Source organism: Octopus bimaculoides, chromosome 15, assembly GCF_046866305.1.
Source record: "Octopus bimaculoides isolate indiv1 chromosome 15, ASM4686630v1, whole genome shotgun sequence".
Classification (NCBI taxonomy): domain Eukaryota; kingdom Metazoa; phylum Mollusca; class Cephalopoda; order Octopoda; family Octopodidae; genus Octopus; species Octopus bimaculoides.
Window position 1 is genome coordinate 53,462,626 of NC_142942.1, and position 15,000 is coordinate 53,477,625.

At 33.0% G+C, this 15,000-nt stretch overlaps 1 protein-coding gene across 1 annotated transcript in view; it reads right to left on the minus strand.

Annotated features, from left to right (window-relative positions):
* The window catches only part of LOC106878166 (synaptogenesis protein syg-2), a 166,618-nt gene that overhangs the window by 68,415 nt on the left and 83,203 nt on the right, over window positions 1-15,000 (minus strand). Inside the window, exons 7-8 of the mRNA XM_089363935.1 lie at window positions 14,198-14,479; window positions 1,121-1,402 (exon numbers count right to left, since the gene is read on the minus strand). Of these exons, the coding sequence (XP_089220061.1) occupies window positions 1,121-1,402; window positions 14,198-14,479 (564 nt within the window). The remainder of the gene's footprint in view (window positions 1-1,120; window positions 1,403-14,197; window positions 14,480-15,000) is intronic.

Sequence of the window (15,000 nt, forward strand, 5' to 3'; positions counted from 1 at the left end):
AGAGTGGACGGAAGCAATGTAGTCTGTTGTGATGGCAGATACCCAAAGGATTTAGCATGCTCTGAACTTTATAATCATGAAGTCAGCTTTCCACCAGATTAATTACACAAACATTGTATAACATTCAACCGAAGGAAAGCGATAAATGTGCAGATATAGGTACATACATACCTACATACATAAACATATATATATATGTATGCATGTATGTATGTATGTATTCATCTATCTATCTATCTATCTATCTACCTATAGATTTACAATTATTTATAAAAAATATGTAATCGTAATGAAGGGTACTTGCAAAAAGTACCAACATGCTAGAAATAGAAGTCAAAAAGATATATATATATATGTATATATATACATAGTTGTAAAATCTCAAGAAATGATCAGAGTAGTAACTATACTAAAAAGAGTGGCTGTTGAATGTTACTAGTTTAACCCCAGGCAGATTCTCCTCAAGCTGGTTATCAGTGTGGCTCTGCAACCTTTATACACAATATATTCTTAGCAGGGGGTATGAACCCCTATATATATATATATATATATATATATATATATATATACACACACACATACACACACACACACACACACACACACACTAACATTTGTCTATATATATGATATATATGCATACATATTAATACATATATATTTTCACCTCTATATACATCATGCATTTTCACATCTTCACACATTTATTTATCTTTCTATCTACTCATATAAATATATATATACATATATATAACTACACAAGCACACAAACACAAACAGATAGATAGATACAAACCATAAATTATATTGACCGTTAAGAAATTAAATAAATAGCCTTAAATGGCCAGTTACAATACGAATACATGAATATACTAAACTCTTTTTACTTCAGTGCAAAACATTTTCATTGAAGCATGAAGTAGGGTTTCTATCCATATGAGGATAATTTGTTTTGCATGAATTATCTGCTAAAATTTTGAACATAACATGAAAAAGTTCCTTAAATGGGTGTTTTACTCTGTTTTTGTTGTAATTTGATACCGAAAATGTTTAATGTCAATTGTACATTTTCTGTTTAATGACAAAAATATGGTGAAAATAAGGCAATAGATTTACTTACATTCAACTAACACTATAACACTTTGTGTTATGTGTTTGCCATGTTGCATAACTGTGAATGTGTTCTCTGCCCTGCATGCCAGCCGATCGGAATGGTTGGAGCGACTGACAGGGTGGAACCTCAGCACGGATCCTGTATGGATCAGTCCTCTGTTGGCTGAAAACCACTTGTAGAACACATAGGGAGGGTTACCAGGTTTCGCTTCACAGTACAGGGACTGGTCACTGCCTTCAAGCCAAGGGAAGTCATGGCTGCTGCTGATCATTGGCTGACCAGGCGGGTCTAGAGAGGAAAGACAAAGTAATGGGATTAAAGAAGAAATTTAGTACAATAAAGCAGTAGTGAAATATAGCAGGAATGGTAAAGTTGAGTAAATTCTGGCATTAAATTCCAAAGCACTGTTAAATTTTGTCCTCTGCAATACTGTGTTCAAATAGCTCCTTTCATCATCATTGTCATCATTATCCTTGTCATCATCATCATTATCATTACCCCTCCCCCCCCGCCGCCGTCACCACCACCACCACCATCATCAGCGTCATTATCATCGTTGTTGTTGCCACTGCCGCCACCACCACCTTGAGAAATTAGGCTTCTCAAAACCAGAAAGGAGAAAGCTAATGCGAAGGCTACAAATCCAATCCATCAGTGGAACTGTAAAAATCTGTAAAACTTCCCAGAAGTTTATCATTTAAATTTATATGATGATCATCATCATCGTTTAATGTCTGCTTTTCATACTGGCATTGGTTGGACAAATTTATGTATACATAGTTATGTATGTGCATACATAGTTGAGATGTATATTATACAAAATACTGCTAGGAACATGCATATACATTGTAATGATTATATACATATATATATATATGATATGTATGTATGTATGTATATATATATATATATATATATATATATATATATATATATATATATATATATATATATATATATATGAAAATATGTATGTATGAATGTATATGTGTTTGTGTGTGTGTAAATACATGCATACATATATACACTTACGTACACATATGCATATAAATATATATATATTCATCGAGAGAAAGGGAGAGAGAGGGAGAGACTAATATATGAATAAATTTATGTTGCACACTCATATATATATATATATATATATACACACATTAACAGACATACATATATACACATACGCACACACATGCAGACCCACACATACAGAGAGTATATAATTCATATCTGATAGGCTATTAGAAACACACATAATTGCAGTTACTTTAAGAGTGTATAAGAGTGCAACATGCGTATATGTGACAAAAGATTGTGCAACGTTCAGTGTAGACAGCAAATAGATTAAATGAGCAATTCCTTGCAGTAGAGTTTGCAGTTGACATGGTAACCGTAAGTTGAAGGTGGTTTCCTGCAGTGTATTTCTAAATGTAATTGTGAGATAATTTAAGATGTATTCACATGTAGTAGCATATATGCCTCAATGCACTACACAAAAGTCAGAGATGTTAGACATCGATGTATATATCTCCCTGTTCGTAGACGTTTGTATGTATTGCTATGGGTATATGTATATGTGTGTGTGTGTGTGTGCGTGCATATGATCACAAACATGCATACACATAAGCATACACACACATACATATATATAGATGAATAGGTGACAATATGTATAAATATAGGCATGCTATATATATATATATATATATATATATATATACATATATATAATATATACAAAAATATAATATATACATATATATAATATATACATATATATAATATATACATATATATAATATATACATATATATAATATATACATATATATATATATATATATATATATATATATATATATATATATACGTATGTGTATGTATATATATATATGTATATATATATATGTATATATATGCACACACACACATATCATATATATAAAGTATGTGTGTGTGTGTATACATAAGGTATATATATATATATATATATATAAACACACACACATATTTATATATGGTTATATATACATATATACATGTATACACATACACACGCATATTTAGATACATGCATATATGTATGTGTGTGTGCATACATACATATTTCTATATATATATTTATCTCTCTCTCTCTCTCTCTCTCTCTCTCTCTCTCTATATATATATATATATATATATATATATATATATATATATTTACACAATACATGCATATATATATATATATATAGATTGTGTGTGTGTCTCTATGTATATACAGCATATACTTGTAATGCCGTACCTTATATCTTGTATGTTAATTGCACTTTAACATCAGATTTTGTACATGTACAAATAAACATGTGAATCCTCACATAATGCTACATAATCATATTTATATACGTGTATTTATATAAATATACGAGCTGAAACACTGTCCTCCAGGCATTTGCTTGAAAGTCAATATAATAAGATTGTGCATTATATATATCTTTATCCATATGCATCAGAGTTTGTCTGTGTTTGGAAACAACTGCACTATTTTTCAAGGAATATTTACTAAATTTTGTAGCGAGATTTAGATGCAGCCCAAAATGATATGAAGGCACAAAAGAGAAACAAAAAAATAAAAAAAACAACAAAAAATACAAGGTCTAAGGCTGCTCTTGTAGTTAAATAGTAAAAACATCAAGAAAAGAAATGTAGAATGAGTGAAAATAGTAATGGAGTGATAAGTGAGTAGGAGTGTTAGTAGAGAAACTGTTGTTGGTTTGTAATTTCAAACTCTGTTTTTGATTCTCCTTCAGGCTTTCTTTAACATACACATACGTACACTCACATACAAACACACACATATAGTCATAGGTATGGCTCTGTGTTAAGGAGTTTCCTTCCCTACCGCATGCTTCCAGGCTCAGTCCCACTGTGTGACACCTTGGGCAAGTGTCTTCTACTTTATCCTCATGCTGACCAATGCCTTGTGAGTGAATTTGCTTTATGGAAACTGAAAGAAGTCTGTTGAATGTGTGTGTGTGTGTGTGTGTGTGTGTGTGTGTGTATGTGTGTTAAAGAAAGCTTGAAGGAGAAAGGAAAACAGTGTTTGAAATTACAAACTGACAACAGTTTCTGTACTAACACTCTTACTCACTTATTACTCCATTATCACTTTCACGATTTCTACATCCCTTTTCATTAATTTTTTATAGATATATCTACACACATCCCAGATTTCAGAATAGATACATCATATTATTGCATGTCCTTAGAAGCAAGTAAAATGGATGGTGTCAGTCAGGCAGAGCATCCAGTTGTAAGACAACAGTTGATTTGTTCCAGAAAGAGATAAAGATAAGGGAACAGAATGTGAGTGAGAACACCTGAGTCCTTTTATTGAATTTGTACATTAATAACCTATTCAGAAAGGCCAAAGTTGTCTTTGGTGGGATTTGAACTCAGACCACACAGAGAGCCAGAACAAATAGCACTGGTCATTCTAGCTGACACTCTAACAACCCAGCCAACAACTCACCTAAATGTCGATTCAATTAATCAATGTCACTTTATAGTTTGTGCTGTTATTTGGCCCAGAGAGAATAAAGTGCAAATCTGGCCTCAGTGAAATTTGAACTCATAATGCAGAGCGGAAAAAATGAATACTGTTTTGCACCTGCTCCAATCCTCTGCCAACCTTTCTGCTCACTGACATTCATACCTGTTATTCTTCTCATACCTTGTTATAATCTGTTTTGTCAGAGAACGATCCCTTTCTGTATCAGAGATGCACATCCATCCATTATCAAGTGCATATTTACAGACTACACACCATATGAGTAATCTGTTTCAGATGAGATACAACAGCAGTTTATTGTGCAGCTGCAGTCAATCAAAACCAAGCAGATGCAGTCTTTTGTTTAGATATACACCAACTAGCCAGTGCACATGTATGCACCCACTTGCAGTCCCACCTCACACATAGTGGTCCTTCACTTTCACTAAGCTGTTTGCGTCATGCAGTTGCATACAGCTGCAGTCTGTTGCTACAGTAACAGCAGCAGAAATAGACCCTATTCAAATATCTATTGCATATACACGCTTCTATATTTAGTACAGAAATCCAGCGCAATGCCTGCACAATGTTTTTTTTAATACAATATAATTGAATTCACATTCATGGCTAATTACAGTAATTTTCTAAACCTTAAATATGCCAGTAATTAGCTAATTGCTAATTATGAACTGCTGCTATAGCTATAATTTACATAACTCAAAATGAACAATCACATACACACCTGGTAGGGAAAGAAGCAAAATGGTTTATTGGATATTGTACTGGATTATCATCTTGTAGGTCTTGAGTTCAAATCCACATCAATCATTTCTTAGTGTTTGTGAGAATGTTTGAGAGAATATATTTAATTCTTAGCTTGACAAAATCTTTAAAATAACTACCAAATCATTTTCACTTGTAGGGCTTTGGTCAGCCCAGAGCTACAATTGAAGACTCTTGCCCAATGTGGTTAAGAAGCAAAATTCTTACCACACTGCTATACTTGCTCATACACACACATGGATGTGTATGTGTATATATACATACGTATATATGTTGTCTGTCTTTCTGTCTGTTGGTATTCCACTCTATATTTTCTATCCCTCCCCACTCCCTTTCTCTTTCTCTCTTCAACTATCAATCTATGTATCTATGTCTCTATCACCCAACCCCTTTCATTTCTCCATTTCATATTTACCCTTCCATTCCCTATCTCTTCCTATACAAATATACATCTTTACTCCATCTACTTTAATAAACCCAACAGAAAACCCCATAAACTTCCATAAACTCACATAACCCACATCAACCCCCATAAACTCTAATCAAGAAACAATAGCTCTCCCTACCATCTAACTTATATCCTTCCCAATAGGGGGTATGATGCTTAGTTAATGAAGTTTTACTGCTCATAATGAAAATCTCAGCAGGCTTTTGGGTGATGGGGGGATTTTCTCTGTCCTACAAGAATTAGACATTTATCTGCCACAGAATTGTTAATATGATCCAAAGAAAGGCATAAGGATTAGTAACATAACTCTTAAGATGAATTACAAGAATGCTAGTTTTGTTGTTGTTGTTGTTTAACCCTCGGTCATCAAATAATGATCAGACCTGCCATCAATACATTCTTCTTTCAGTTTGTCTACCAAATCAATTCACAAGGGTTTGGTTAGCCTAAGGCTATAGTAGAAGACACTCGCCCAATGTGTCACACAGTGGGACTGAACTCGGAACCATGTGGTTGGGAAGCAAGCTTCTTACCACACAGCCACACCTGTGTCTATATGTAATATGATATAACATAACATAATACAATAGAGATTAGATAAGAATCCCTTTAAGGTGGTGCTCCAGCCTGGCCAGTCAAATGACTGAAACAAGTAAAAGAATAAAAGAATAAAAGGGCTGACCAGGCTGTTTGTATAAACTGAAACAATCATCTTCACTTTATAGTTTTCCTATATAATCTGTAACCTTTAAGTTCTATATTTTCTCTACATGCATATGTGTGTGTCAGAGTTTTATATATAAAGTTTATACACATGCATGTATATGTAAATAAATTTAGTTTATGTGTGTATGTATGGGTCTCTTGGTATGCGTGTGAGCGAGTGTAATGTGACCGATAGAACATGTTCTTATCTTGGTGAAATTTTGAGTAGAAAATGAAGGACACACGTACACACAAGCTCACACAAAGAAAACAATAATATCTAAAAAATACAGTTGAAAATAAAACATAGCAATATCTATGATAAACAAGGGGAGAAATGAGAATTAATATCTCAATGTTTTTTCTTAATTAACTAAATAATACAGAGATAATAATGATCACACCCAACTCCTTCAGAAAAGAAGAATAGAAGTTTAAAAAGAAAATGAAGCATTATTATTATCTTTTCTTTATCTTTCCCTTTCATAACATAAAAGTAAAAGAACAACAACAAGCAAATAGACCAGATATGATTAAGGCTAACAGAAACAAGACCAACGTATTAATTGATACAAGTGTATAATTGAATAATATTATATCAATAAATGTATTAAAGAAAGGAGAAAACTGTACACAAGTCTCTAATGAGATCGATTGAAAAGATCGAAAGATTGTGGCACCTCAAAACAAAAACAATGCCAGTCATTATTATATAGGCCTTAGGTATGATTAAAGAAAAGATGTGTGAAACATCCCAGGAGACCCATCTTTCCCAGAAACTCTAAAAGTAATTCTGACTAGCACTGCATACAATTTGAACTCAGAACATTAGTGATGGAAGAAACACCATTATGTATTTTGTCCATGCCAACAATTCTACTGGAACAAAAATAATGATTACATCTATTTTTTTCATCATGATAGCATATGTAAGGGCCCTTTTACAGAAACAGATCACAAAATGTGTAGGAATTTACATAGCAACCAGATGGGGGTGGGGAAACCATAGCACATACCCAAGGCACACAGAGCTGCACTCGGTAGTGAAGTGAAAGCACGCTATAAAAATTAAACTACTGAATAATAATAATGATAATAATGATAATCCTTTCTACTAAAGACATTTTGAGGTAGGGGACTAGTTGATAACATCAACACCAGTGTTTCACGGGTACTTATTTTATCAACCGTGAAAGGATGAAAGGCAAAGTTGACCTTGGCAGCATTCGAACTCAAAACGTAAGTACAGACAAAATGTCATTAAGCATTTTGCTTGGTGTGCTAATGATTCTGAGTGGTTGGTGACAGGAAGAGCATCCAGCTGTAAAAATCCTGCCAAAACTGTCACAGATGCTATAATTTTTCCTTGCTCTATAAACTTGAAGTTTTGAATCTTTATGTGAGATCAATATTCCCTTAATTTGATTAATCGTTTTGATAAAATCATGGAAATCACACATTTTCAACCCACCTTCATTATAAAATTTCATCTTTTACACCTTTACAAAAAATCTGTATTTTTTTGTTTTTCTAGCTTTATAGGACAATTCCAGTTTAACTGAAGTGAAGTGGATTTTAAGTAAAATGGATGCTAGATATCTCTCTGGATATACAGAATAAATGATTTTTTTGATTATAAAATATATAAAATTGTGTGTAGGTTTTAATTATTGAATGTAAATTATGTTATTTTGAGTATAGACTTAATAAATGATGCATTCGGTAGAGGAGAGGGATATTCAACAGAATTTCTTAAATGTGATGCTTTTATACATACAATATATGTTTAAAGGGATCAAAGTTAGCTCCTTGATTCAGTTCAATATCAGCTTATTTGTTACTTTATGGAAGTTTGCTGCTAATTCATTATAATTAACAGATCTTTCAATAGATTAAACAAAGAATTTCCTTCCATCTCAGCATTTGGTCATTATTTCAATCTCTAATCTCCGTGGCCTCTTAAATCAGATTCTATCACTAATTTCGCAACACAGGTGCAGCCATTTAATCTTCCTCTCTGTCTTTACCTATCATCAGTCTCCATTAGTTTTTCCCAATCCTCAACACCTGTCCGTTCACTTCATTTCATCGGTTGTTCAAGTATTCCCAAACTACAAACTCCGTTCACCCCCCCCCCCCCCCCCCCCCCCCTGCCACTGACCCCATGTACAATAGCACTTGTTATTGGAAATGGTCAGTCTCCTGACAAAGAGGCTTAAGTGAACGAAAAAGAACATTGACAAACAAGAAAATCTCTTTTAATTTCAGATTCCACACCTCTGCCCCCTTCTGTCCTTCACCTTCCTCCAAGAACTCATTTGGATCAATCAATCAATCAATAATTTATCTATCTAGTGCAAGTGTGACAAATAGAAAGAATTATTTGATCTTTCTCACCAAAAGACATGTCAGAGAATGACTAGCCTTCTTTTTAATTTCAAGGACAAAAATATGAAAATGTGTGATATTCATGCCTTTCTCAAATATGTTAACAATCTGAATTAAGTAAAATGGCTTCCTGCAGTAATCAAAACCAGCTTATAATCAACTCATCTGGAGTTTACTTCCAGATGTACAATAGCTGCAAGGAGCATTTCCAACTCTCAACTTATCTGGATTTTTCTTCCAGATATACACACATATATCATATATATATTCATACACATACATTTATCATATATTTATGCACATACATATATGTATCATATATACGTTTGTATAGATATATAAATTCATACAAGTGCACAAAGATACATACATACATATATGTCTATATATGTATCTCTCTCTCTGTCGTCGTCGTCATCATACACACACACACACATACTAATATACTTTCAGACTCACGTAATTCAATGAAGCTAGACACATCAGTTACACCTTACTACATGAGCAGATCAAACTCGTTTTAATAAATCTCGAATAATTGAGGATATCTTATATGGGCCCAATCTAAATAACAGCAACTCCTGCCAAAGCAAGGACCCAACACCGCTGTCACCTATTTACTTACTTTTGCAGTCAATGGGAGCATTACAAATGTCACTACCACCACCACCACCACCACCACCAATGCTGTCATCATCCTGACCACCACCAACAACAATTATAATAATATCATTACCAGCATGTATAATTTTCAACTCGGAGTACAAGCAGAATAAGCTGTAAGCATTCTCTCTTACTCTGACAACTATGACAGCCTGCATGCATACATACACACATATACACACATATACAAATATCTCTATCTATCTATCTATCTATCTATCTATATACAGAGGTAAAGAGAGAGTGAGAGAGGTAGATAGACAGATAAATAGATAGGTTTGAACATATATATATATAAAACAAATTGTTCAAAAGATGTTTTGTTGCCAGAATATATATATATATATATATATATATATATATATATATATATATATATATATATATATATATATAAAAGCAAACTAGTAAATCATTATCCAAAAATAATTTGCATGTATATATGTGTATATGGGTATGTGTGTGTGTGTGTGTGTGTATATATATATATATATATATATATATACACACACATGTATGTATGTCTTTATATATACACATATATACATATATATGTATAAATTATACTTGAAAACTATGTTAATGAATGCATGTGTGTGTATATAATTATGTATGTAAGTAATACGTGTTTGTATGCATGTATGTGTGTGCACACATGTGTGTGTGTGTGTGCATGTGTGTGTGTGTGTGTATGAGGAGGAATTTATATTTACCAAAATATCAAGTACATATAGAGAGGAAATTAGAAAATTAAAGAAACCACCCCACCCCACCCCGAAAAAACCTTACCAAAATATCCAAAGAATTGTAAATGCTAAATTGTCCCAGAGAATAAAAGAAGAAAAAAAACTATTTCTTCTTCTTCATCTTCTTTGGGATGAAAAACTGGACATATGGTAAACAAGAACTGAATGGAATCGTACCACCCCTAACTCACCCCCCCCCTTCCATCCACAAGCAAAACTTCAACAAGTCTTGTTTACTGCAATTGAAAGTTTTCAAACTAAACAAACAAACAAGGTAAATAAATAAATAAATAAATAAAAGGAGGAGAGTGGTTGGGAGGGGGTGGGTGTGAGGTAATGGAAATTGGTATTTTGAGACATGTTTATTATTGTTAAGTGCTAATAAAAAAAAAATGGTTTTTAGGATTATTATGTAAATTTAATGATGATATAACTCAACAACTAAGAAACAAAAATTACAAAAGAGTAAAATATATAAATATACATAAATACATTTATCATCTATCTCTATGTCTGTCTACCTGTCTGTCCGTCCGTCTATCTATCTATCTATATATATATATACATATATATATTATATATATATATATTTGTGTGTGTGTATATGTATTTATATATATATATATATATATATATATATATATATATATGTATATGTGTGTGTATATGTTTCTATATATGTGTGTATATATGAATGTGTGTGTATGTATGTACACACACACACACACACACACACACACACACACACACATATATATATATATATATTTGTATGTATATATGTCTGTGTACATACATACATATATATACATATAATGTATTTGGAAGATGAATTTATATGGAAATGTGAAAGGGAAAAACAGCAAAATAGTGAACCAACCAAACAAACAAATAAAAAAAATGAATGAAACATGAAACAAGAATACAAGAAAAAGAAGGAAGAATTAATATAAGCAGAATGGAAGTATTGAGAAACACAAGAAAACACAGATAGAACACCAACAATAATGATAATAATAATAATAATAACAATAGCAAAATATATAAAGAATAGAAAAGAAAACAAGGAAAGAATATGGCAACAACAATAATGAACATATTGAGAATAACAACAAGTATAAAAGTAAATTAATTATAAATGCAAAATAAACGAGATAAAACACTAAAATACGTTCTAATTTATTAGGATGAAGTTTTTCTTTGTCAAATAATAATAATAATAATAATAATAATAGTAATAATAATGATGATGATGATGATGATAACATTAATAATACTAAGGACAAAGATTAATAAGAGCAATAATAATAATAATGATAATAATAATAATAAAAATAGTAATGATATAATGAAAATAGAGCTGGATGGATCTGAAATCTCATTAAAAATATATTCAAAAACTCGGAAGGACAAAACCTAAAAGTTCTTCCAAATGCTGCTTAAATCCCCTGAAATCCCCAAACCCTAACCCAAACAAAAACCTAATGAAAACCCTTCAAATCTTCAGAAAAAGCCCTTCACAAAAATGCATCAGGTACCGGCAGACAATTGGAAAAATGGAAAACGAGGAATTTCAAGGAATATTGGAGAAGGAATGCACATGTGATGTTGACAAATAAGGGACAAATGGTAATGACAGCGGCAGCTACAATGGACGGACTGATTCTTGGTTACCGTGGTAACAACATAAGGTTTAGTGGGAGGGGGGGGAGGAGAAAGAAAAAAAAACAAGAAAGAAAGAGAGAAAGAAAGAACTGCAGCGAATCAATTTAGGATATGGAAATAGAAATGATGGAGAAAATATGGTTGGTGGTGGTGGTGGTAGTCACAGCTGTAGTAATTGTACAGGTGGGGGTGGTAGTGATAGTGGAAGTGGTGTTGGTGTTAGTGGTGGCGATGGTGGTAGTGGTGGCGGTCGCATTTGTAGTAATGGTGGTGGTGGTGGTGATGGGTGGTGGCAGTCACAGTTACATTAATAGTAATGGCGGGGGCAGGTAGTGATGGTGGTGGTGGTGGTGGAAGTGGTGGTAGTGTTGGCAGTGGTGTTTGATGGTTGTGGTGGTAGCAGTGGTGGTTGAGGGTTGTAGTGATGGTTGATAAGCAGCTGCAGTGGTAGTAATGGTATTAGTTGTGGTCATAAGGATGGGAAATGATGGTGGACGTGATAGTAGTGGTGGTGGTAGTGGTGGTAGTGGTAGGGATAATGTTGGAGCAAGTGACAAGTATGGTGGAAATACCAGCAGAACAGGTGATAAGAAGTGATCAGAGAAAGAGGGTGTGTTTGTGAGAGAGAGGGAGAGAGAGTGGGGAGAGGGAGAGATACATGTATATATTTATAGTGAGTGATAGCGAGAGAGAGAGAGAGAGAGAGAGAGAGGGGAAATGAAGAAAAGACAGACTGACTGATGGACGGAGGGATGGATGGATAAGGAGATAGATAGATAGATAGGAAATCAATAGCTAACTAGCTATATAGGTAATTATGTAAACAGAGACATCAACACACACACACATATACATATATACAAACAGACATTTATATATATATATATATATATATATATATATACATACATATACATACATATATATATATATATATATACATACATATACATACATATATATATATATACATACATATACATACATATATATATATATATATATATATACATACATATACATACATATATATATATATATATATATATATATACATACATATACATACATATATATATATATATATATATACATACATATACATACGTATATATATATATATATATATACATACATATACATACGTATATATATATATATGTATATATATATATATATATATATATATATATATATATACATACATATACATACATATATATATATATATATATATATATATATATATATATGTCTGTACACAGAGAAAGAAGGAAGCGGGAGGAAGAATTGGAGAAGACAAGGAAGACATAATCTGAGAGTTAACATAAAAAGACAGCATTGAAGCCAAACATTTAGAAAGAGAGAGAGAGAGAGAGAGAGAGAGAGAGAGAGAGAGAGAGGGGAAGGAGGAGGAGGAGGAAGGGAAATATGGTAAGTTCTGTTGTCTCAGTATTTGGCTGTTGTTCTTGTAGAAGCTGTTGCCCAGGAATATCCTTGTTCCTGCCATGACTTTCTTAGTTTATTTTTTTTCTTTCCCAAAAGCATAACAGACAAAACCATGTGGTTGAGAAGCTCGCTTTGCAGCCACAGAGTTTTGGGTTTCAAGTTCAGCGCCACTGAGCAACACATCAGCCCTGTGCTGACCGATGTCTTGTGAGGGAATTTAGAAAATGGAAACTATGTAGAAACCCATTATATACATACATTCATACTCTGAGAGTGTAGTGGCTACCTTTTTACATTCCACCGGCACAGGAGCCAATCAGGAGGCACTGGCATCGACTACGTTCAGATGGTGCTTTTTATGTGCCACCAGTTATATATATGTGCCACCAGTTATATATATATATATGTATAAACATACAGGTACACACACAATGTATATATATTTGTGTGCATGTATGTATATATATAGAAAGAGAGAAAAAAGAGAGAGAGAAAGAGACAGAAAGTATATTGTATTGCCAGCCAGACTTAAACAGTCTGCATAAAAACACATGAGTGATCACTGTAATCCATACCTTGCCACCGACAAACACAAACGCTTACACACACTTTCAGATACACAGGCACACTCATATACGTGTATAGGACATTACAATCAGTATAAGACTAAAGACTCCAGCGATAAGGGGAAACCATTGTAGTGTTACTTACATTTCACCTCTAGTCGTACGGAGGCTGTCTTGGGACGTCCAATGACTGTGTGAGATAATTTGTTTTCAGCTTGACATATTACAGTCCTTCGGTGTTCCATGCGAGTCACTGGATCAAATGTCAGTGTTTCTCCTTTGTGTATTAAATATCCCGATTCTGAGAGCCATTTGTATTGTGTGTCTGGAGGATTTCCAGGTCTTGCGTGACATGTAAGCGTTTGCACATCTCCTGCAATCCACGGTAAGCTGCTCTGAGATGTGATCTTTGGACTTCCTGGCGTATCTGAAAGAAAAATCATAAAAGAAATGAAAATTATTAATAAAAATGAATGGTGAATGAAAGTCAAAAAATATCAAATTTCTACTTTCACTTCTCTTTATATAAGTTTAAAGACTTTTCATGTTGTGAATCAGAACATTTTTCTACATAAAGCATTGATGGCTCATATACCATCAAGGCTAATATTTATTGAGTATTTTGAAAAGAATAGTCAGAAAGTATCCTCGGTATTCACATACATATATATTATGAAGATATAGCTTAATTGGTAAGTGGTTTTATTTGAGACCATGTGCTGGAACTAAAAATGATTGCAGTATGGTAGATATATATTAGCCACTCAGAAACAGACAAAGACTGTGAACTTCACTTAAACATTTATTGTTTGTAATAGGTTGCTGTGCGACAATGTTCTCAGTGACCAGGTTGCAGTTTGGAGCAAGGAGAATTTTGACACCACATTACAAACCATAAATGTTTAAGTGAAGTTAACGGCCTTTGTGCATTTGTGAATCATTAATATA